Source organism: Ochotona curzoniae, unplaced genomic scaffold, assembly GCF_017591425.1.
Source record: "Ochotona curzoniae isolate NIBS_2020 unplaced genomic scaffold, NIBS_Ocur_1.0 contig_1302, whole genome shotgun sequence".
In the NCBI taxonomy this organism is placed as follows: Eukaryota; Metazoa; Chordata; class Mammalia; order Lagomorpha; family Ochotonidae; genus Ochotona; species Ochotona curzoniae.
In genome coordinates this window covers 7,209,462-7,235,845 of record NW_024465035.1, presented here as the reverse complement: position 1 = coordinate 7,235,845, position 26,384 = coordinate 7,209,462, and the positions used below count along the sequence as shown (strand labels likewise).

The following is a 26,384-nucleotide window of genomic DNA, read 5'->3' as shown; positions in this document are numbered from 1 at the left end:
ATTTTTGGCTTGCCTTAACTAGATTGGGAGTTAGGGGACCTGTCAAAGCCTCTAACTCAGTGTTTGTTTTTTTTTTTTTTTTTTTTTTGGTATGTCACTTGTTTTTACAAGAATGGTTGAAGAAAGTTACGTTTCAAGTTAAGATCATATGGTTTTGCCCAGTTCTGTATTTTTTTTTTTGGCTGAAAAATGCTTCATTATTGGCTAGTAATTATAATATGAAACCTGTATTCAGTTGGGGAATAATTCCTAAAAATATGAAATTAGTGGGTTGAAAGGAAAATCTATAGAAATCCTATAGATCCTTTCTTTTTTGGAAGTCGCTTTATTTTTGTGATTGTAGTGACTAGTAATATTTATCAGTACTAGGCAAACAGATAAATCTATACATCACAGCCTAGCAGTGCTTGTCGAATTACAAGCCCACTTACCAAGATGGCAGTGACGTGGACCAAATGACAGTGCATTCCAGCTGCATTTTCTTTAACTGAGCAGTTAGTGCTTTTTCCCAGCATCCAGGACGGTGTACTGTGTTAGATGAAGAATGCCCAGAGAGTCCTGACTGACCAGTGTTGCGGTTTTTCTTGCTTTGGATTATGTTGATACAGCCATTACTTTGAAGGGTTGACCATGTGTTCTGCCTGCGGTTGGTGCATAAACAAATTACATGAATATCTGTAGGATTTTTCATGGAAAAAAAATAACTTTCCCCTTATTTTTAATACTGTATTTGTTTCTGTAGGAAGATAGTTATTTCTGTAGTTAACATCAACAGCAATGACTTCATTTCTCTGAGAATGAAAATCTGGCATAACTAGATACGGAGAGCTCCTTAAATAACGACAGTCCATTTGGGGAAAATAAAAAATCACTACCAAGCATTCTTCTGAGTCCTGGCTTGTAAAAGGGATTGGTTTTAAACCTTGATGTTGACCATTGCTGCTTCTCAGTAGCTGCAATGCAATACTTGAAAGCTGTTTGAATTTACATGTCTATTTCAGTGTTCACTCTTTGAGAACAAGTATTTGCACACGCAAGCATGCATGTAAAAACCACACAGACACGCACACACATACACAGCTGCATTTATTTTAATGATTAAACATTCATAGGAATGCATGTAGTGTGTTTATTTCAAAGTCTATGCATTTCAATAAAAGCAGGTGCAGAGTGAGTATGGTGTGAGTGTGGAGTATGAAAATACACACGCTAATGCATATGCATAGGCAGAGAGCTCTGCAGAGTTCAACTGCACATCACACATTTGTGTGCACGGATTACAATGTGCCTTTCCAACTCCTACTTAAAAAAATTAATCTAAAATATGTACATACAAATGCAAAGTTATATGATATGATTGCATAAATATATTGTACCCTATAAACAGTATGTTAAGAAATTGAGAGATGGCAGTGTTATGAATTATTTTAGTCATTGATAGCTCTTTATACCTTTAAAATTCTGGATTTCATGTTTCAAATCTTAATTCAGGAGTTTCTTATGTGACTAGCGTTGCCTAATTAAAACATAACCTGCTCAAAACTTTCACATGTTACTATTTTTTGAAATCTACCTTTTCTGGAAATTTATGGTGAAATTTATGCAATGACTTGTTTTAAGGAATTTTCTTTCTGAATTGATGGGCATATGTTCTTTAATTGCTATTGAACACATCAGCTTTTAGCATATGTCATTCATTCAAAATGCCTACTTGATGTCTTTTTAATGGAAACCTATGGCGAAAAGTAATTGCCAGAGCTTCCAGATTTATATTTTTTCAATTTACCTCTCTGTAAAACTGCTATTTAAAGGTTATGGAACAAGAAAATACATTCTTTAATCCCCTTTGCTTTTTTTTTTTTTTTAAATAAAATCCAGAGTTTAATTCTGTTTCCACTCTGGCATTTTTCCCTTCTTCTCCCCCTTCCTCTGGTCTTTGGCACACTTTATTTTCCAGTAAAATAAAGAATGAAGATGGATTATTCAAAACTGATAACGGTAATGGTCCATCATGTAATGTTTTATTGAATTTGAGTTCTGTAAATTATGTGGTGGAGAGAAATTTGCCTGCTTAAGTCTAACAGAAATTGCTACTGTGTTCCTCTAATTCTTCACAGTGTAATTTAAGAAAAGTCCATTCTCCATATCACTATTGAATAAAAGGTAAAAAGGTGCTATTACCCCCACGTGACAGCTCTCGGTGGTGAGCTAAGCCAAAGACAGAGATAAATGGGGTTGACGTGGAACTTACCTGGCAGGAGGCCAGCCTAGAAGGGAGAGTTTGAAAATAGTCTTTCACCTTGACATGTGATTAAAAATTCACAAAACAGCAGAAGCAGGCCAACTTAAAGCATATTCTACCAATTTTCTTTTGAAGAGGGAGGTTTTATCAAATCATATTTTCTTGCTGAGGGCTTTGAAGTTCCATGAGGCTGATAAAAATCTATTTGAATCACTGATTATGTTCAAAGAGGAGACAAATGGAAGGCCAGACAGGCTTTTTGTTCAGATTGGCAGTCTCTTTTTGCTTATCTGCTGTTTTAAAGAATTCATAATTAGCTTTTGGGAGTACTGATAATATTTATTGAAGGATTCTTCTTTTACAATTACTAATGAATTTTACTTGTAATAACTTGTAAACTGTTTCTGGAGTATGAGGAATAAAGGTTTAGGAATTTGTCAGGAAATTCATTTTTTAATTGAAGGAAAATTATTCTCACTTAACCATGATGTAACAACAATGTGAATTTATTTTATGTTTTTATGTCTACACCGCGCATCTCATTAGTTTTAACATTTGAAGTCCTAAGGAAAGGCAGCTTCTCATTTCCAATAAAATTCATATTTATGAGGTGGTGGTAACTTCCTATGTGTCATACAAATTCTCAGATTTTTTTGAGAAGCAAAAATGACTGATGACTTTGCTAAATTCATTCAACAGGTTAATTGGGCAGCTGTTAGGCGTGCTATTGATGTTACGTTTTAACCCTGGTGTATCAGTGTATTTTATCACATAGCAAGTAGGACACATGTCTACCATGACATAACTGTTTTTCAGCGTGAGAAACAGTTTGTGATAAGAGATCTCTCCCACTGCCCACCATGGAGAGTTATGACAAATTACCATAACCTGTACTTTCGTCTTTTGGAAACAGGAACCGAGCTGTGTACGTCTTGAACCCCCAAGTGCGGCCATGCAGTTAACGGCGTGAATGGAATTGAAACTTGTATTCTTTGGTTGTGGGAGCAATCATTTTGCACACAGAATCTCTCTTAAGTGTCATGATTTGTTTTGTTTTGTAATTAACACTAATCAAAACTTTTAAACAATTTTTTTTTCAAGCGTTTCCACAAGGGGGCACTCCCCTCATTGAAAGCTCTGGGCCAAGGGAAAAAAAAAATCCACAAAAACCCCAAAGGTTTGTAAAAGGCAAGAGACGGTCTACACTGGCTGCTTCAAGCTCTTGGAGGAGCCCCAGTGAGTGAGATGTCTCTTCAGCTGTCAGCATACTCCAGGCAGATCAACTGCCTTCGCATCCAATAGAAAAAATAGATGAAGTGGAAATAAGCTTTGTCCCAGCATCATTGGGATGCTCAAATGGGATGTCATGCCAATGTTGAAAGATGGCTGGAGAGCTTTCTACATTCTCCTCAGGCCTCCCGAAGGCTTCTCTCCACCTGTACATGGATGACTTCATGTCGCTTTACCGAGACTTAATATTACTAGACATTTTTCGTGTGTGTGTGTTTTGCTGTGTATCTCCTCCTCTGCTGCCTCAGGAAACATTTGATACAGAACAATATTTCATGATTCTCAAATGTTTCATTTCAAATTTCCAAGATATACTCTCAGTTATTCATAGGGTATCTTATACCTTCATCTGTTTTTTTTTTTTTTAACTTATTCTACAATTATTGTAATAGATCTCACGAAGTGTAACTTTACATTGAAGGCCCTCCTGGGTACTACAATCACTGACTCTATCCATGAGTTGCCTATCTTGGTCTGAGGTTTCTATTACCTAGCTGTAATTTTTTTTCCCTTTTTGGGTCGTATATTCAGTGATATACAGCAATAATAAGTGTACTCAAGGGAATTATAGCACTGTATATATACCAAGGGTTAGCATCTATTTCCATGCTGTCAATTCTCATATTACTTTGGCAAGCACATTTTTAAATATGACATTTGTTGGCACGGAGTGGAGAGCATTAGATCTATTTTAAGCTTTTTTGGGGGGATCAGTGTGATTTTGATTTCAGTATGTCCCATCAGGAACACAGTCACGTTGACTAGTTGGTCTTATATAAATTAAATAGCTGGATGGATGATTGAGTCCCTGTTGAACTGAATTTTAGTTGGATTGACAAGCTTTATCTTGGATAGACACAGTTATAGTAGTCCTTGTTATCATGAATGAAAGGATGTGACTTCATTCTTCAGTCACATTTCTTACGGTGAATCCAAAAGTTTAGGTTCAACTTCCATCCTTTGGTTGCAGTAGGACAAGCAAGAGACTTCCTTCAAATGGACTCTTAACCTCTTACTGTGTAGGTGGTTCTATCTTAATACTAGCTCGTAAGTCATTTTTGGAAAGAATGGAACTTTTAAACTGCTTGCACTCAGTTGTTATACTTAGACAAGATGATACATTATCCTTGGGAAATCGAAAACAAAACCAGGTTGGGCTTCTAGAAATCAATGAAAAACTTCAAATGTTGGGACTTTGGGCTCCATTGTTTTAACAAGACATTGAACTTCCTCTCCCTGAAATATACCCTATAGCCATTGCTATAGGGTTATTGGAAAGCAACTTTGCAAATTTAAATAGAAACCTTGCCAAAATTTATTTTGAGGTATGTTAAAGGAAGCTGTTACCCAGCTAAGTGAAGAAGGCATATTTATCTTGGCATTCCAAAGCATTATTTCATAGATTATTTCAAAGATGACTTAGTCCCTATAAAATAGAAAATTTTTTCAGATACTTCTATTTCATATTATAGCACATTGGGAAAAACCACCTGCTTTTGAAAGCACTCTGCTAAATGTTAAAATAGTGGAAAATTTAATGCTGTATTTTTTAGGGAAGAAAGGCACATCAAAGGAGTCGTTTAATGGGTTTATACATTTCTTCTATCACTACTAATGTTTTTATTCCCCAAGAAATTTTATAATTGCAGAATTTAATGATATTTATTCCTTGACATGCTGTGATGGATTTTTGCAATGTGGAAGAGTGGTTATATATTTAGGATTTTATGCGGTTTTAGGTTCAAAATTTCATCCTGATATTCAGTGAAATAGTAAAGCAAGAGTATATTTTGAAATATTTGGGGTGGTCTGTGTGGTTACCTTTAAATGCAAAAATTGAAGGAATCACCTGGTGTCATTTAATGCATAATTTGAAGATCAAAACATAATTTAAATATTGACTGTGAAAATAGAACATAAATCCGAAGCGATGCTTTAATAAAATGATTTTTTAAATATTTTTTCTTTATTTGCTGCAATTTGTTAATGATTTATTTTTTCATACTTTGTGTGAAAGTTCTGCTTACTCTCTGGTAATGACCGTCTTTACAGATGAGGCTATTCACCTTCCACCGCCTTTGTCTAGGCAGCCTATGAACTGTACAGCTCAGTGCTGCTGTTTTATTGAGGGTTTCATTTATTCTGAACTTCCCCAGATCCCCTGTGAAAGAATTCATGGCAAGTTAAGCTACTCAAAGGAAGGAGACCAATTAAGCAGTTTATCTTATATGTAAAGCAGATGCTTAATAAAATGAAGAATACAATTGTGGCTCTCTCCTCCGCCGCTTCAACTGTAACTATATTTTGATGCAGGATTAATGCCTCTGGCTGTTCGTTTTCTAAAAAGTGAAGAACAACAAGGGAAGGTCCACTGTTGGCCAGGCCAGGCCTGGGCACAAGCTCACCCACTCTGTGCTTTTCCTCCCCTGCAGGGCTTGCTTTCAGAAATCCTCCGGAAGGAAGAGGACCCCAAGACTGCATCCCAGTCTTTGCTGGTTAACCTTCGGGCTATGCAGAACTTCTTGCAGTTACCGGAAGCTGAAAGAGACCGAATTTACCAGGATGAAAGGGAAAGGAGCTTAAACGCAGCCTCTGCCATGGGTCCTGCCCCTCTGATAAGCACGCCACCCAGCCGTCCTCCGCAGGTGCAGTCTACTATACTTCCTAGTGGGGGGAGGAATTTCAACCAGATATTTGATAAACATATGTTTTTGTTGTTGTTTCTTTTTAAAATCAGGAGTCATCTGTGTAGATACTGGTCCCGAATCAGTAATTTTTGTAAAAACGTAGTAAGGTATTAAATGCAGGAAAGAACATAGCTTTTGGGCTGCTTTATACTGTGGGTGTGAAAATAGTCCCTAAATGAGATACTTGGGTCTATTGTGATTATTAAATAAAGACATTTTAAACTCAATAGGAAAAAATAAAAGGATAAAAAAATAAATATTTTGTCCCTACTAGTTTTGGAACCATCATTTGAATAGTAAATAAATAAAAATAAGTAATTCCATTTGTATTTATGGTTTCCAATACGGACTGCAGCTGGTACCAATTACATATCTCATTAGTAATCTTTCATAATTAAGTTTAATACAGTCCTGGAAGGCAGGTTTTAAATGGGGCTGATAAAGAATTCCTTTCATAGTCCCAGAAATGGGCACTCATTTGTTTCTCCAAATTTTCACACCTTATAGCAAGATAAAAAAGTCTCCTTCTGGATGTTAATGTGTTTCTGTAGTGTCCCTTTTTAAATGAAGTTTTAAAATAGTTTCATAACTATTGTGAAAATTCAGTAAATTTATTTTCAGTATGAACTAATGGCTAAGCGTGATAGTGGATTAAACTCATGCCACATGTATTTTCCAACATTTAGTAGGTGGTCTGCACAACTTTTCAAAATAGCTAAAACTGGGTGAAAGTTGAATATGGAATACAGGTCAGGTTTTGATCGCACAATATCATGATTAATACCCTTATGTTAATTTCTTTTGATTAATTCCATTAAGTTCTTTTCATTAATAGTAAAAATTGTCTCATGATCCCAAATATTGAAATCTTAAAAAAAACCGTGTTGAGCCCTGAAGAGGCTGCTCTAGATCCTTTATAAACAAGGAATAAACATAATAGCCAACTGCTTTTTGAAAGCATTAAACTGTTCATCATGTTCTAAAATTAATTTTTTCAAAAACGTCACAAAAGACAGTCTCCATTTTATCTAATGAGAGTGGATCAGGTCTTTATGGCTACAAGAACAAGACTATAAGTGATTAATTGCTGTAATTCAGAACCAAAAAAAAGTCGTTCAAGAGAGAATGGCATCTCTTTATGTGTATATACACGGTTATTGACTTTGATCTCTAAAGCTCTCTATAGAAAGTTTTCATGATAGGGAATGAAGAGGTCTTACATACAGAGAACTTTGTAAGGCCAAGTGATTTAATGCTGTTATACTGTTCAGCGTTAACACATACACATTATTAGAATAAGTACAGACATGGTCCGTAGTTGCCTTTGCTTCTTTTATCACTACGTAGGGGCATGTAGCTGAGTTACTTCCCATTTAATCTGCACGCTAGTAAACGAGTATCTTAAGACCAATATGAACTTCAATATGGAGCTTTTTTTTTTAATCTACCCTAATATTTGACTTAATGGTTCCATAATATAACTTTCATTATCTTATTTTTCAAAGATTTTGTTTTCCAAATACCTTTTTTGCTCTCCTTATTTAAAGTGCTTTCTTTAGCCAAAGGTATATTAACTCCTACTAAATTCTTTTCACATAGTGTTGGATAGTGTTCCTATAGGTAAGTGTTTTAAGATCTTGTCTGCTATGATAAGTTGAGTTAGAAGATAATATGTAGTTTACTTTACCTGAATTATTGGGTAACTGGTTCAGCTACCTTTTGCTGCACATACTTGTTCTCAAGATAAATTGAGACGAAGCCTTTAGCTGCAGCATCTGCTTACTGAAATATGAAGTATGTACAACTCTTTCAAAGGAAATGTTTCCTATTAATGCAGTTTTCCTATCTAACCAAATACCGAAATGATTATGTGATATGTGTGTAAGTAATTTTATTTTACTGCTGTAAAATAAATCTTAAATTGTCTTGTTTACTTCATAGGAGAATCCCTTTGCATTGCCTTATATTATTATAATAGGACTTACTTCCAATTAGATCACATTTTATCTTTTGACAATGGCCCATTAAATTAGATTTCAAGAGTTTTTCAATGTAGGTGTATTTTAGATTTAGAAAAATAGGCTTTAGAGTAATTGGCTCAGCCCTGTTCTGCATTAGTTGAAACCAGAACTCTAAACTGGAACCAGTATACTATATAAATGATTTTTTGATGTTGCTGGTTTTGCAGTTTTTAAAAATTACTAATTTTTATCTACCTGAAAAATAGAGGAGACATGGAGAAACCTCCTGTCCTCTGGGTCATTCTCCACATAGCCACACCAGAGAAGGCTGGGCCAGGCAAAGGCAGGGACCTGGAATTCTACATTGGAATGCAGGTCTCCCAAGCAGCATGGCAGTTGTTGGGTAAAATGCTAAACCCACAAAATGTACTTATTACAAATGATAAAATGGAAATTTAAAAAAAAATGGAGAAAATCATGATGCGGAGGTTTTAGCTTTGTGCTTTGCCACGGAGGAGTGTGTGAAGTCTTGCTGCGTTTCTTTTGCTGCTGAATGAAGAGATGGGGAACACTCTTGAGCAAGCCTTGTGCTTGGACGAGCCTGGCTTTCCTCCTAAGGGCTCACGTGCCTGCCGCGCAGAGGTGTCCCTTGGGCTCACGTGCCACCGTGCCAGCGTGCATGCTCTTCGTCCTCTGCCTCTGACAGTGGGCTCTGACCCAAACCTGTTTGCTGGTTGTGTGTTTTAACATCTTAGATGCTGTCATTGAAGAAGTAAGAACACCTAGCACTTTTTGCTGATTGACAATTTTCTGAACATCTTCTCATGTATTAATTTGTTGAATCCTCATCCCAGGTTTTTGCTGGGAGAAAAATAAGAGAGCAGATCTAAGTTTAATCAGTTTTTAAATCTGTTATTAAGTCTATTACTCTTTTCTCTACCTCAAGCTACCTCTTCAAAATAGAAGACTTATTTTAGAAATGGCATAGCAAAACTAGGAGAAATCTTCTATTTTCCGTAGAGGGAAATTCTGTTTGGCTGAGAAGAGGGAAATGTGGTCAAATGATGTCCTCATGGGATAAATCAAGTGTTTGACAGGTGATCCACCAAAGGAGGCTTTGCTGTGATTTTCTGAATTTATGGAGAAACTAGCCCTTTGAAACTTCTAAGAAAGTTTCTTATAAGAAACCATTCTCTTCAAAGTTCCCTGGTCTAAAAGATTTTTTTAAAGATTTATTTATCTGAAAGGCAGAATAATACAGACAGTTCTTCCATCTGCTGGTCCACTTCCAAACCAAGAACTTGCAATTTCACCCGAGTCTCGGGTGGGTGGCAGGGTCCCTCGCCTGGACCCCTTTCTGCTGCTTCTCCAGGAACGTTAGCGGGGAGCTGGAGTGAAAGCAAAGCAGGCACAACTCAAGCCAGCATTCTGATAATGGTGTGCCAGTGTCCCCAAAAAGTTTCCTATCTAAATATGATTTGCAGGTTTTTCTGTTGAGTTTATTAGAGAAATCCTAGTAATGATAAATTATGATCAATTACTGGTGGTTTGTTCAATGTGACAAACCAGTTTTAAGATCCGTTCTACCTCAGGTGCGTGCTTTCAGTTTCCATGTCTACTTTTGAATGTGCAACTTGTGTAATTAACTGATACATCTCAGGTTCCGTAAGAACAGTTTCAAAGGATATAATTACCAAATTCCACCTTTTACAAGAATTGTCTTTTCCTTCGTTTTTTGTATCTTTATATAATTCTCTAGTTTCTTCTAAAGTAGTATGTGTTATTTCATAATAGTGCTTTAGAGAATATGCAGAGATCAAATAAGGAAAATTGATGTGGCAGCTGCACCCTTCTGCCTCTTTGTAACATTTTCCTTGGTAGTATGAGACATAGATTCATGTTGATTTTGGGTTCAGGTACAGTCAGGAACTTAGTGTGCTTGGTACAAGTTTTATTTATTATAGATGCTGTGAACAGCATCGCTAAGATCTCACTTTATATGCTTGTAATATGCTTCCAATCAATTGTCATCTTTTACACGTAGATTTGGAAAATAATAAATATTGTTTGTAGAAAAAGATCAAACATTGGTATGATAGTGTTAATTGTAGAAATTTCTTAGAGTAGGGGCTACTTGCCATCCCCATTAAGCATGCCACAGAGGGTGCGTTTCATATACAGTACCAGGAAAGCATTTGTGATTTACATGCTTGCAAAAGCAAACTCAGGTAGGACTTTTACTATTAATTATTAAGAGTTTGGCTACTACAGATTAGACATTAGTTTAGCAAAGGGCTAAATCTAAAACTGGGCTGGCACATTTTTAGAAGAATATTTTCCAGAAGATCCATATAACATCATGAGCTCATTATAGCTCCAGTATTCCTAAGACAAAAACTAGCATCAGACAAACTTAAGTTCCTATCGGCCTTGCCCAAAGACAAATTCCTTAACATCTTTGTTTTCACAGTTCTCTCAGCTTTAATGTGGGGTGATGATAGACACAGAGCTGTGGTCGGTGGTAATATACACCAAACATAATGCCCAGCATACAATAAACAACTAATAAATGTCAGCTTTTATTATCATAGTTTTTAAAACTACATAAAACTTGAATTTTGCATATGTGAGAGCCTTGTACTTGCAGGCAGTTCCTCTTGCATCCAAGAGTAGCACATTTCTCAATGAAAACCAAAGTTCAGATTTCACTTGAACTTGAAAGTATGAGTTGTGAATTTAGCAATCTATGTAGAGCCAAAACGAAATGTTTATGGAAAAGTTTAGTTTTCTCCCCACTATCTTACTGAAATTTTTTTTGTTTCCTGTGCCCTTGCCCCACACGGGAGGTAAACAGTGGAAGCTCCAGTCTTAACTACTTCCCTGGCGCCGCTATAATAATGGAGTAGAACAGTCTACCTTGATAAAAGCTACTCGGAAAGCAACTGCCTTTATTTTACCTCCTGTGCTATTTGCAGAGAAGAGCTGAAGAGTAGTTTGTTTTGCCTGGAATGAACTACTTTATGAATTTTAATGTGTGATATAATATTAAAAGCTAAACCAGGATTAAAGAAGATTTTTTTTGGACTAAGCTAAAATAGTACTTAGTAGAGTGAGGTATAAAAGATTTTTGTTTCCATTTTTACCTGGGGAAAAATTCAGCTTTCATAGTTTTTGAAAAGCTGTCCAAGTCAGTTCCCCTTAAGCAATAGCTTCTGTTGAGGAAAAAAATGTGATTGAAGAATTCTAATAGCTTATCTATGATAAGATACACTATCTGAGCCAACAAGATGATAAAGAAGATCTTTTTAAAATATTTTGGAAATGAGTAATACAGCAAGATACTCTGTAACTTTGTATTTTTTAACTCTTTGCCACTTCTTGCTGCTAAAATTTGCTTTGCTTTTCTGTGTTTACCACTATTGTCTTGATTGTGTTGGCTCCTAGGAAACGTTTTGAACTTTTTTTTGTAATTTAGAATTCTATTGTTTTAGTTCAAGTAGTAATTGCTTCGAATAAAATATTTAGCAAATGAATTTTAGAAACAATCATAGGGTTTAATAATTGTGACCCACCTCAAAGATAAATTCTTAAGCATACATTTTTTTTTTTTCCCCCAAAGGAATGAAAATCGCTTTAAAGATAGACCAAAACCGACAAGTTTCCAAAACCTACTCTTTTTAGCAATTTCTAAGCACTTTTCCACCAAGGAACTGTTTCTTCCAGTGAAGTGGACTTTGTGCCCCCATTTCCATAACATTCAATTTTCAAAGTGATTCAAAAGGCTTTTCTTTCTCTTTCATTTAAGCGGTGAGAAAAATAGGCATTAAAGGAGACCCCCTGGCATGACCACATCCACCCCTCTTCCGCAAAGCAAGACCACCTCAGAGCAAAGTTTTGAATCTCACCAAAGCAACTTTATAGGCGATTTATGGAACAATGTGATGTTAACTCTTTTGGCTCCTAATGTGGTGTTTTTCACTCCTTCTTAGTGGCCCCTGGTTCCTATAGCTTAGTGAATGAATTCTGGAGATTTGTCCATCCCCATTTCTGGCTGATAGCTTAGCAGAGGAGGCCTGTCCCGGGTTGCCTCTTGGTCCTGCCTTCTTCATGCCTGAGAGCTGATCTCTTCACATCTGAATTCTTTCCTTGCTTGCAAGGTTTCCTCTCTGAGGTGGAGTGATCTGCCTACCTCCTCAGGAAAACAGAGATTTATTGTCTTGCCAACTGGCTAAATGCAACAGGGTTTGCACAGTACATCTTTAAAAACTCAATGATTCTTAAAGTACAAAAAAAAAAAAAAAAGGATTGTTTTAAGGTTTTAAGTAACTTTTTTTCCCTCTCTTCAATTCAGATATTTTGGGAACAGAAAGAAGCAAGCCTGAAAGACTTGCAGTGTGTGTGGAATTGTATCTGTGTCATTTAATGCTAAAACAATACTCAGCTGCACTAAACATTTTTGTTGTTTATACTTTATGTGAGAGAACACAATATAATGTGTCCCAACATGTGTGCTGTATGGATAGTAATTTTTCATTTATATTTTCCTTAAATTCTCCTGTAAAAATTAAAAGGCTACATTGTTCATACATGAATTTTCCAGGCTGGCTCATACAACTAGACAATAAAAATTAGAGTTTAAGCATTAATAATTGAATGAATACATTTTGAGTTTCCCCCCCAAACCTGTGTACCATTTTAACTGCTTAACATTAACATCAAAGTCATTATTGCTAAATTTTCTGTTAAGATTATGTGTCTTGAATATGTTTGGAGAGTCACTGGTTATACATTTTCTGTAGCTTACAGGGATGTTCTGTTAAATATTGTGAAATATTTCCTTATTGTCTGGTCCCACAAGTCAAAAGGAAGTTGTTATACAGGGGTGCCAGGAAAAGATGAAATAATTATACAGAACAGCTTGGACATGCAACCAGCCTTTATGATAATTAAGCAAGGCACTCTACCTGTTTCATGGATGGGTAGAAGATTTAAATATGCAGTTCTGCAAATGGCTTTGTTATGGAAGATTTTTAAAATGAAACATAAGAGGGAAAGGCATAAAAAAAGAATCTAAAATTAAAAAGGCCATAGTATATAATAGCTATTAGTGATGCAGTTGTCTATTAGGCATCATGCACCCAGAGAAGATACAGCACCGCGCATTATGATTTTAATTGTGAATTTCCTTTGTTAGCATTGCAATGGAAGGTAATTGGGAGACAATTAGTTTAGGGTTTTCAAGTCTTTGAAACTATTTCGTTTTCCAGAAAACTTATTTTATGGCATGATAATTCCTGGTTGTCAGCTGGCAGTGGCTGTCATATTACAGATGCAATCACCTGTGACAATGTGACTTCCTTAACGTAAGCAGTCTGATCTCAGAGTAATAACTAATGTTGAATGACTTCACTGTTGACCACCTTGGTCATAAAAGGAGCAACAGTGTCCAGTTTGGATGCTGAGCCTGAAAAGCTTCAAAACAATTTTGCCAATGAAAAATGACAGCCATGTTCAAAATGTTTGTAGGTGAAAACAGCTACTATTTCTACGGAGAGGAATGGGAAGCCAGAGAACAATACCATGAACATTAATGCTTCCATTTATGATGAGATTCAGCAGGAAATGAAGCGTGCTAAAGTGTCCCAAGCACTGTTTGCAAAGGTTGCAGCAACAAAGAGCCAGGTAAGAGCCTCTGCTAGGCTTGAGGGTGTTCATCTGTGATGCCTGTAGAACTTGCGTTGAAAGTGATGTCTGTTTTCAGCATGAATTTGCATCACTGTGCGGTTAAAATTTCTAGGATTCTGTAGAGCACTAGGTTGAAGCAATGATCAGATTCAGATTATAGATGTTCGCTTTTTCCTCCAGCAGATACACCCCAAATCAAGGATTTTTTTTTTTTTTTTTGGTAAATCCCTAAGTTGGTTAATAGTTGTTTTCGGAAGAACATTCTAAATCATGGAAAGTTTCTCAGTATAGTCTACTGTGGTAGAATAAACATCTTGAATTACTATTGTTCATTATCACTTAGATGACTTTGATTTCCATCCTAAAATACTACAAACATTACAATGTTTCTTCCAGCTTGGCTACCTACAACTATTTAGTGCACCTGTTAAAGCAAACTGATACGTACAGGAACAGATATTTTGACCCGTCAATGATTTTCATTTATACATGTATAAAAGTCACACTAATTGAGTCACAAGTAGGAAACTTGTCCACCTGCTGAAATACAGGTGAATATTCGTGAACTGGAAAAGTTGAAGATCTCTGCTAAACAAGATTAAAAAAGGATCAGTAGTGCAGCTTTTTATCAGTGTAATTCTGGTAAAGCAGTCGTTTCTACTCATCAAAAATAGATTCATCCAAATGAACAAACTGACCATTTTCTCTAGTTTTCTTCCACTGTGCAACAGGACTTGCTAACACTCTCAAGGTAAGATTTCAAAGGTGTGCAAGGGCTCCAGGTAGGATTCTCACCTTGAAACTGCATCATGGTCTATGTCCATGATCATTAATGATCCCTCTTTTGTGAAATAGCAGACTCTTATCAACCTCTGATACAATGGGCAACCTTGGGAGTATAAATACTTTTTGGTTTCTCAAACTCTTACTCTGTGGACATTAATAGTGGGTCTTGATGGGGGCTTTGCTTTAGAAAAATATTGTTCTTGTTTAAGTTATAGGTTGGATGAAATACTTAAGGGATATCTTGGAAATGTTATATAAAAATAATTAAACTCAAGCTGTGGAGAGTAAAAATTATAGCTTTATAGGCCACATGCCTGCCTACCCTTCAATCACTGTCAAAGTGATAATTTCTACAATAACATGTTTCTTTTATTGTGAGATTCTAAACATCAAGTGCTGTTTAAACATTAAACTGAATTGTTTATGTTAGTGCTATGCTCAGCGTGTCATACATCGGGCCACCGTAATCTCCCATGGAATGTAAAATTCTGTCATGAATCATGGCTTGTATATCGGAAATTACTGTAATTTTGATTGGAAATTACAGGGCTCTTGAAATGTTTCTAATTATGATAGAATGTTAGAGCTGCTTCAAACCTGTGTGCTTCTTCAGATGTCTTCATTTACATGCCAAGACTGTGCATGAAGGAGAGATGTCCTCTTCTCCTCTCCCCACCCTCCCACCCCGTGTGTTCTTGTTTTGACTGTTTAGTCTAATTATGGTGAAGATCTCGTATTTAAGTAAATAATATCTCACCTTTCTTCCCAATCCTGCATCTTTTTTTCCTAACCTGTCCAATTATCAAGAATAACAGACTGCATTCCTATAAGGGCCAATCCTTTTCCCCAAATCCTGAAAATGGAGAAATTTAGACATGCATTTATGATAAGGGTCGGCGTTGAAACGCAATTCCTATTAAAACTTCACTGATTGCGCTTTGGTTGCTTGTTACTGTCAGCCAGTTCTGTGTAGCTGCCACACGCCAGCGCTCTTTGTGAATGCAGTGTAGCACTGTGTCTTTAACAGCCGCTGTGTTGCCTTTGACTGTTCCTAGGTAGTACCCCAGACGGTCCCCATCTCAGTTGGGCTACTAGTTTGGGAATTGTTTAGGAAGTAGCAGTAATTAGCTAATAATGCAGTCCAAGGATAATTCTGGAAATTTTTAAACATTCTTGTTCATTGTATCCTGTGTAGCTTTTAACCTAATTTCCTCATTTTGGTTGAGACAAAATTCAGGTGGCTTGTTGTGTGTAGACTGTGGGATAGAGCAAACTTTAATTCCCTTTAATATTATTCCTAACTTCTATTTTATTTTTGACCTTCTGGCAGATTTTTTTTTGTAGTGTTGTCCTACTTGTTCAGTTAGATGTATGACTACCCTTTTTATGAAAATGTGCTAAGTATAAAGGTTGATAATTACTAAAAAACAAATGTTCAAAACCAAATGTGTATGTATATCACAACAGCAGATCTGACTTACTTAGGTTTTGTTTTTCTACCATGGTAGTATGAAAAAAAAGAAGCAAAAACTGGTAAATAAGGAAAAACATTCTCAAATTGGCCTTTTCTCCTGGTCACAATTCTGAAGCGGTTCTTTCTTGCCTCAGATATGCATGCCAGGGTGGGTCAGGATGAGGCAGTGCTCTCCCCAAGTTGAAGTGTAATAAAACTGGAAAACCCAGATCCACCGTCTCTCATCCACTCTCTCTCAGCTGCTCTGCCTCCATCTGCGCTGGTGCTTCTCCCTGGTTGTCTTGGCTATCATAATATGAATCACCTTTTTCATGCTGTTTCCTATCATGCATTTATTCTCTAGATTTAATTTAGTAACCCTGCGATATAACATTATATTCCTTATTTTACACATGAGGGTTATTCAATTAATAAACGTTAGCACCAACTCTAGATTCTCCACATCTCTTCTGCTATGTTAGTATCTCTTCAGAGTTCAAGGCAGTATCAGTCTTGTTCAAGGAAAGAAGGATGGGGGTATTGGACTAATTGATAGCAATAAGAGCTTTTCCTTCTTCATCGATGTATTTGTGACACTTAGGTTCTTGCAAACAGATTCCAAAGCCTTGGAATCCCAGCCTTCTCAAGCCTGATGCCAGTGGAGGTGGGTATCCATGACTTAGGAGTCAAAGCAGGCTAGCTGTGGCCCAGGCTTCGTCACTGGCATTATGATAAATGTATGTTTTTTCAACTTTTTGGGTCTAAGATTTTTTTTTAAACATGAGAAGTCACATGCTATAATGTATGCAGAAAGGCTTTAAAATGATGTGTCATGATTCAAAAATGGGTAAAATTTGATGGTGGCTAATGCAAAAGATTCAATCCTCCACATGGAATAAGAAGGATTAATTATATACTTGTAAGTTGCTAGAATTTTCCATTGTAAAAGGTAAAGGATGTTCTGTAAGGCTAATGCAAAAAGTATTTTCAACTTAAAAAATCAACTTGTAGTTTCCACCATTCTGCATGTATTATATTATTTCTTCTCTCCTTTCAATAATAGAAGTGAGCTTGTTTTTAACTAATAGAAATGTCTGAGTAAAACATGTAAGTAAAAACTGAAGTCAGGTTACTTGTTGTGCTTGGTTAGCCTAATGCAAACTTTAAAAAGATGATGTGCTTTAAACATAACGTGTATAGCTACAAATGAGTACCCTTTCTATTCTGAGTAGGCAAATAAGCAGTTTTTCCATGTGAATCATATTGGAATTTTATCAAACGTTTAGTCTGATAATATTGAAATAATTATGAGAGCAGAATTTGCCAATTTTGCTGTTTTAAAAAAATAGTTGATTTGGGTAATAACCATTACAGTATCAAGGTTCAGTTACTGCTCATTGGTTATAGTGTTTTCATATGGGAGATGGAAATGGAATTTTTTTCTTAATAGTGGCAGATGTTGGAATCTAATTTTATTCTGCAGCAAACCCCCGGAGAGCTTTGAGACTTAAGGTGTGTGTCCAGCAAGGGGACATTAGCAGCGCCGCAGGCCTTGCCACGTACAGCAAGTTGTTGGATTGTTTTGCACACTTGCAGAGGTGGGGCTCGGAGGCACAGCAGTGCAGTAAGAGAGTAAAGGACACTCACCTGGCAGCCCTGCGTCTTCACTGTGTTTAGAATATTAGTCTCCTGTGCCTTGCTGAACAGGATATTTCTTTTGGGTAAACTTGTTCACCATACTCTTTAGTATATCTTCCGCTAAGTCTCCACATGTCATAGAATCCTTCCGCCACTCTGGCTTCAGTTCATTGATGGGTTATTGTTTTGGCACTTAAAAAAAAAGAAGATTTCAAGTATGCAAAAATATTTAGTAGGAGATTAAATACATTTGCTTTCTCCACTTTTGTTGGAATTTAGGACCTGTAGGATGAAAGAGGAGATAAGGAGAAAGAAAACGAGCTTCAGTGCTCCTTGGTGAAAAACAAAAAAACCGTCATTCTAACCTTTGGAACTTCTCAGATAGTGTAGGTGTGATCTCGTCACACGTCAGATGGCCTAGAGTCTAATATTTCGTTGCTGGTAGTTGAAATCTGTAGTTGTAAGATCCAGGAATAAAGAAATCGTAAAACCACTGGTTTCTTATGTGTGTTCCAGCGGGCTCATGAAGGCATTTTTAAAAAATGTGTTAAAGCTGTTACACGTCATAGAATTTGCAGTTTGAAACCGTGCTGAATCACTCTTGAAATGCTCATGAGCAGACTTTGCTGCCACACGAATTCACCTGTGCAGCCTCCTATTTAAAGCTCCCGGGAGGCTCTGCAGATGTGACAGTCACGCTTCTGTCATTGCTGGTGCCATGTCCTTTGGGAGCAGCGTGTGAGAAGATGCACCCTGTGTCCTCAGAGCCCTTGGGTCTCTCAGGCAAATGACTTTTTTTTTTCAGCCAGAGTCTGAAAACTACCCCTGGGACAGATACGACTTTGATTTCTCTGGATCCTTAAGCCTTGGAGTGGAGGGGACAAGGGGAACTTGTGGCGAGAAAAAGGAGAGAAATAAGACACCCCATATCATACTCCCTACAACTCAGCAGCCTGTTAGTCTAACGAGTGCTTTTGGAGGCCCTATGTGCTTGTTCTTAAGAAAAATGCCATTCATGGTTGTGTTAAAGATGTCGATGTTCATAACCGCTTGCACAAATCTCTCGTGGCTAAACACTGGGGATTCATTCATGATCTTCCCAGTCAAATGCCCAAAAACCATTGAAATCAATGGTCTGAAATATTAATATACTCTGATAGTTTGAAGGGTATCATTGTAAGTTACAGGATTTTCCAAAGATAAAATTTATAGATCTGAATATGGTATTTCCAGATTTGTGCATTCTAAAAATATAAGTGTATATTTTAGTAAAACTGCAGTTGGTCAAGGAGATACAGAATTACTAAATAAAGTCATAGTTTTGGTTGAAAGTCATGTGAAAGTGGTAAATATACCCCCGGACACTTGGTGTTATCTGTGTAAACAGATTACCTTCAGTTACCCTGTATGTACTCTCAAATAGCTTTCCCTCTGAATATAAGATTGATTATTGAGTAACTGAAAATTATAAATACATTTTATCTTCAATATATTTAACCTGTTTAACTGTAAAAATATACTGATTATTCTTTCTGAGCCCATCTCTTCATCCTTAAAAATTGACACAATCCACTTTATACATGATTTGAAGAGAAGGCTCACACACAGGCGTGGTCGCACCACAGCAGTTCCATGTGCATGTTCTGAAGCATGGGCATGCCATTTACGTATTTATAGAACTTGCTTTAGTTGTCCTAAAATGTTAACATAGACTAAGAATATTCTGTGCAAGTTCCTCTCTTTTAGAATTGATTCAGATGTTATCATTTGAGTTAGTTTCTCCCGGACAGGATTAGGTAGCTAAAAAGTAGCACGAAAAAGAGCAAACTAATGGGGTTTAACTCATAATAGGAATCGATCACAAAACGGAATCTCATTCACTCAGAATTAGCATACAGCTTCAGCACTGATAGAATTTTTTTTTTTTAGCAAACTCGAGTTGGAACACGAAGTGTTTTCTCAGATTTCTCAATAGTTATCTGTTTTTTGATAATAAAAGTAGGTTTTAACTTCTTTTTTTTCTCACACGAGAAATGGAAAGAAAAGCCTTGTGAAATGAATGAGCAATGAAAATGTACTTCTGCAAATTGACAATAGGAAAAATAGCTTTGAAAGGAACTGTACATTAAAATTTCACATAGAGGAAAGACGCTAGGAAAACTGGAAGAACATACGTCCGCGATGCTCCTGTCGCTCCAGCACAGACTCTCTCTGCCTTGAGTGTTCAGAAGTAACCTCAGAAATCACTCCTCCTCCTGGGACTTCTGTGCCTTTACAGATGGCCTTCTCTTAGCAAAATGATAAAATTGAATTATAGATCACTCATCGAAAAGCATGTCTATATTGTAGGGATGAGTAGAAATTAAACCATTGTACAGCTTATTATCAAATACCTTGCAGAAAGTACACGCTCCAATCTGTGAAGTTGACATACTGTCGTCAAACGGATGCAAGTTGTCTTTCTACATCTTGATCTTTTTTCTGCTCTATGTTAATAGAAAATTAATATTCTTTGGTTTCTTGACTCAACAATTCTCATTGCCTCTGTATTTGTTTTAAAAACAGTTTCCTTTCAACCAGTATGCTCTAGGAATTGGGTTTAAACACACTGTTTCATAAACTGCCAGCCGCCTCGGCCGCCTCGGTGCCTCTGATTCGGTAAATCAGATCATAGGCAGCATGCTGTCATATAATAAGGTGTCTGATCCTTATTACCAGTTTGTTGATGCACAGACTCCTTCAAATTGACCATTGCAACACATGGTTTCCCCTGAAACTAGCTGTGATAATTAGCGTGGTTCTAATGAGACAGAATGTCACTGATCTTGTGCTGAACTGTCGAGTATTGACGCTACGGATGGGAACTGTCAGAGCCTGCCATCTGTGACAGCGCTTGGCATATTCCAGTGGCAAGGTAGAGCATGCTCAATAGAGTATTTCCAAACAAATGGCCCATTGCTTGACGATTGCTCTGTGTTCTGTTCAACTGGAAAGAGTATATGCCCCAACTTTGTCCTACACTAGACACAGTGTGAGATCCAAGTAAGTGCAAAATTTTAAATCTGTTAATATGTTATTTAAGAGGGGACTCCTTTGTTTAGCAGGTGAATTTTAAGTGACATTCCCTCCCCTGTTGTTTTTTTTTTTTTCCTCCCAGTTGTCCCATATAGCCAGTTAAGAGTAGAGCAGTCATTTAAGATACTTTTCCCCAAACTTAAAATTGCCTTGTTTAGAAGAGATTTGTTGGGGAGCTGGGGGTGGCTCCTCCTCGTACGGCACTCTGCTTTAACAGAGGGAAGGAGGAACTGCGAGGAATCATTTAGGATACGTGTAGGAATACACAAGTTGAACGGAAGAATTAAAATGGACAGGGAAGTTAGATATGTGGGCTCCAGAGGGAAGTAGAGATTTCGTGCTGGAGTAAAAGTCCAGCACTGCTTATCATTCCAAAATATGCTTTGTTGCTTTTTATTTCCTCCTCTCTGGCAGACCACACAGGGCTTGTTCTGAAGAACATTTTCGCTAATCTGATCAGGCAGCCAAATACGCCGGGAAAACTGCTTTAATGATCCCACTAATTACCTCAAGTCAATATGAACTGTATTATTAGACTGAGGGAAAATATTCCATTAGGTCTCCCCCTTGGGAGTCTCTCCGCTTTGTGATGTCACCGAAGCCTTCACCCTCTCGCTTGTAATTAATTTTATTTACACACGCAGGCACGCACAAGGTCACACCTGCACAACCGGCGCTGGCCAGGGAGCTTGTGGCACTCCGGCTTAATCAGATCTGTCATAATTACCATTCTGCATGTTTCTGACACACGCTGTGAAATATTTCAATTTAACTGCCGCTACCAGCACAACCAGATGTAGTGCGAGTGTGGCTGCATTGGAAATATTATTCCTCAGGATAAACTCTCTCCTCCTCCTCTTTCCTCCCACCCCCCTCCCCTTTTACAGCTAATGTGGCACAGAAGCCAGTGTATCCTGTAAATCTTGAATGCAGCGCTAGATTGATAACAGGCGATTAGACAGTTTAACCACAAACAGCTTGTTCATTTTTCACAAATGAAAACCACATGTGGTGTAACTAAAATTTCAGGCCCCCCCCCCCTTTTTTTTTAAGGGTTGGGATATGTGTATGTTTAAGATGTGCTTAAATAAAAATAAACTACAGTCACAAGAAGTTAAGTGCCTAGAAAAATGAAGACATTGTTTAGTGTTTTTCAGGATATTTGATCAAAATTGTCATCAAATTCTTTTATTGCTGTTTTACCAAAACTCAAATGAGCCCAAGGTTGCATTTTGTATTGGGCTTTCCATTTTGTTTCTTTTAAAGTTTTTGGTTGTTTTTCTTGAATGAGGCGAATCAGGGGGATTCTGTGCTTTTTTCAGAGTTAAGACTTTTATTTGGACATAAATTCTAAAAGGATTTCTAAAACTAGGCATATGCAGTTTTTCTTTTTCTTACATGATAGCTGGTTACTATAGATTTTATGGCTAAATACCAGACAATCCAAAGACATAAATGGCACCAAACAGGAAATGTATTTCATGAAGACACGTGTTGATTTGCAGGATCATTTTTAAAGGTACAGTTGAAAACCAGTAAGTTGTGTTTCTGTAGAAGTGTTGGAGATGAAGGCACAGGCGCAGTAGGCAACCGTATAAGGCCAAAGTTATCATCAGTCTCAAAAGAATTTAGCCATAAAAATTAAATTATTGGAGCCATAAGAAGGCAAATAAACTGGTGGAAAACCAACTCTAGCAGCAGAGAAAAAAAATAGAACTTCTGGTGATTTAGAATCATACCTCTAGAGAAGCTTCGGGACAGTCCACGTCAGAGAACTTTTAAAACATAGCATAGCTAGAATTCTTTTAATGCCAAATAAAATACACTCCTTTTTCTTTTTATCTTTGCTTTACTACTTTATTTATGAATTTAGCTTAGAAGCTTTCTAGAATTCTGCCATGATTCCTGGTCTTTGACACGATGCACTCTTTCCCAAACACTAGTGAGGTTCTTTGTTCTCTTACTTCATTTTTACTCCTGCTTAGGAAGTGTCTCACATTTTTTTTGGGCTTGAATATCAGTGTAAAGGGAAAACAAACTATTTGCCTTTTAGTTAAAGCCCTTCTAAGTTGCTACAAAATTCAGATAGTTAATATGGGTCATTGTTTACTACACAGTCTTAGTCTCCCTTTGTGGGTTCATTAGATGTTTAAAGAATTTTACTTTTGCAATCATTTTGCAAGATGCAGTTGTATCAAGCTCATCTATACCATGTATTTGCCTCCTGAGTACAGATACCACCACTGTACTTTTTTTTTTTAAGATTTATTTTTATTGCAAAGTCAGATATATATAGAGAAGAGGAGAGACAGAGAGAAATATGCTCTGATGATTCACTCCCCAAGTGACCACAATGGCCAGTGCTGCGCCAATCCAAAGCCAGGTGCTAGGAGCTCCTCCAGGTCTCCCACACAGGTGCGGGGTCCTAAGGCCATCCTCGACTGCTTTCCCAGGCCACAAGCAGGGAGCTGGGTGGGAAGTGGGGCTGCCGGGATTAGAACCGGCACCCATATGGGATCCCAGCGCGTTCAAGGCATGGACTTGAGCAGCTCAGCCACGACGCCAGGCCCAGCCTCTGTGCTTCTAAACACAGAAGTTGAAGGCACTCATCGGTAATTGGCTACCTGAATGCATACTGGTTGCAGTCACCTGGATGTTAGGATTCCAGAGAAAGTGTTTGCTATCCATGGCATATTTTGTATGGATAAATCCAAGAAATAAGAAAAAATGAAAGTAAATAAAATCTAAGACTGCATTATTGCTCTGCTTACTAACCCTAAAGTTTCTAGTAGTTACTGCAAAGGAAGAGATAAAACTTGCCTGCAAGTTGAGTCCTGTTTTGTAATCACTGGTGGAGACTGCCATGTAAAGCAGCTCTGAATTGTTCCTTTGCAAGTGCAAGACTGCACTTTCAGTGGGGAAGAAAATCACCCTGCTTACCCACACCCTATCTGTCCTATTTCCACACTTTGGTTTTTGTGTATTAGACTTTAGTGCCCGTCACATCAATTTCTACAAAGGAAAGCCAGAGGAGGATTGCTGTGTAGTGACGCTGGGATTATGAAGGTGTTTGTGAATATTCACAAGGCAAGAGCACATCTTTTAAGTTTGGAAATTATAAGAATCTACTTTGTGAAGGGAGTGTTCGAATTTTCTCTAAGGACCAGCTTAGATTTCTCACTTAATAAAGTGATAGTTTCCATGTGTGTGTTAACAGATCACAAGTGAAGATGAATGGACGTATAGTTTGCAAACCTCATCCTGCCCAGCTCTGCTCACCCCTCAACCCTCCTGCAGGCATTCTTTCTCCAGGCTGGCAGACCCTCAGAAGATACAGGGAGGGAAACTGACTGCTTAATATTCTGCAATTTTGGGGGCTCATTATCTTAATTTTTTTTGTCATTGAAGTAATCAATATTGTTTGAAGTGTGGCTTGTTTTATTCAAAGCGGCAAAAGAATTAGCAATGGCTTCTGAGTATCTACAACCTATAAAAAATAAGATGATGCTGGCTAACTTACAAGCTTACAGATTTTTTAATATAACCACTAGTATATGAAGATCGTCTTTTTTTAAGATTTATTTTTTTATTTTTTATTGGAAAGTCAGAAACACAGAGAGGAAGAAACAGCCAGAACTGAGCCAATCCAAAGCCAGAAGCTAGGAGCCGCCTCTACATCTCCTAAGCAGGTTCAGGGTCCCAAGGCCTTGGGCCATCCTCGGCTGTTTTCCCAGACCACAAGCAGGGAGTTGGATGGGAAGTGGGGCAGCTGGGATTAGAACTGGTGACCATATAGGATCCTGGCGCATACGAGGTGAGGACTTCAGCCACTAAGTCACTGCTCCAGGCACTGAACATTATCTTTCAGAGAGAACAGTCAAAATTGCAGATTGGTGGGCTTGCATATCCACTGCTGACATGCTGTGTGACCCCACCTTAAATCTCAGGCTTTGAGCTTCACAGGAGGAGGGAGAAATAACTTGGGTAATATTGGGTCTAGTAGTCCCTGCAGATCCAGGTGCTGTGAGTCTGGCTGAGACAGGTGTACAAGTGTGACAGATAAAGCCATTTGGGTTGACTGCCAGCAGTCTAGGAGTGCATCAGTGGGGAGGTAAGGTTTCAGGCATTGAACCAGCTATTATCGCATCTGTAGCCAGAAGATTGTTGGGTGGTGTATGAAGAGTGGAATTGATGTTAGGATTCAGTATATGAACTCTGTATTCCATGGTATGAGATGAATTCAAGACTGATGTAGACTTCATCTGAGACTTGCTGATGGCTGATTGGAGCATGGCCCTTTTATTTTATGGGAGTTAGTACACTGTAGACTGTGAGATGAGCTGAATTCACTTGAGGAGTAGACTTGACTTAACATGGAGTAGAGCAGTGATTGACAGTATGGCATTTGATTTGAAGATTAAGTCTCTACCTTAAGTGTGTCTCCTTTTGTTTTTGAAATGATGCCTGAGGACCCACCCTTGATGCTTTTTTCTCTCCTTGAATGGATAGAAATTTTCGGAGATAACAGATATATCAAAGATGGAGAAAGAGGGCCATGTGAGAACATTCAGTCTTTGAGAAATTCCAAGTTTGGAAGAAGTTAGGGAGATGGAGAGTAACTACTCATTTGGTTAAGTGTATTTAAACTCGTATTTGCAAGTTCATAAATTGGTAACTGTGGTATTTTAAAACTGTAGAGAAGTATCTGTTCCCAAATATCTCCGTGAAACCCTTACTTTTTTTCTTACAGTTCCAACTGTTTATCCTGGGTGCTACTTGGCTGATTCTTTGATGGAGTATTTGGTAGTTTAAATGAAATGCAGATTAAATAAAAGTAAATTACTTTCAATAAGGTCAAGGAAGTGAAGGCTGTAAATAAAATATACATTCAAAAACAGACAAATGCTATTAGGAAATCCACTTGGTTCATGCCAAGCCGTTACTGCTGTCTAAACTGCTTTCTTTCTTCCTGGCTTACAATTAATTTTAGAGTTTGGGGGAAGGGTAATAACTTAGTGAGTGCTTGTTTTCTTTTAGTATTTTGATTAAAGAGACTAACTTAGATCCTCGATAACCATGAGGACTGCAGTCCTACCCATCAAGCTTAATTTTCAGGTAGAAGTTTGTATTACTTACTGGATACATTTAGCATTGAGCTGTGCGTAATATGAAATAATAAAATGAGTATATGCTGTTATTTTCTACATGTATTCTCTCCTTACCATCTTTCCTATTTTCCTCGTTTCATCCTTCGTTTGACTAGCTGCCCACTGCCTTGTTCTTTATCATGAAAGCCAGATGCTTTTGTAGCAGTTTTCTCTCTCTGAAGTGGTAAGAAGAGCAAGCTCCAGTGTTTGATAACTGCTTGTTTTACAGTATTGACCTAGCCACTGTCTCGTTCCTTACCCGGCCTCCATCTTGGATCTGCCCTGCAACCTTTCTAGTTGAGAAATCTGTTTGTCTTTGGGAAAATTTCTCACAAGATACTCTGTGTGAGTAGCAACAAGTAAAACTTGTGTTTAATTTCTGAGTTTTGAATGGCATGGTATTAGTCAAATCAGAATGGG

General features: G+C 37.5%; 1 protein-coding gene across 5 annotated transcripts in view; it reads left to right on the top strand.

Moving 5' to 3' along the window:
* SATB1 (SATB homeobox 1) overlaps positions 1 to 26,384 on the top strand; it is a 93,053-nt gene that overhangs the window by 49,678 nt on the left and 16,991 nt on the right. For all 5 annotated transcript variants that reach the window (XM_040963439.1, XM_040963429.1, XM_040963466.1 and 2 more), the window contains 2 exons: positions 5,965 to 6,177; positions 13,707 to 13,862. In XM_040963439.1, the coding sequence (XP_040819373.1) occupies positions 5,965 to 6,177; positions 13,707 to 13,862 (369 nt within the window). The remainder of the gene's footprint in view (positions 1 to 5,964; positions 6,178 to 13,706; positions 13,863 to 26,384) is intronic.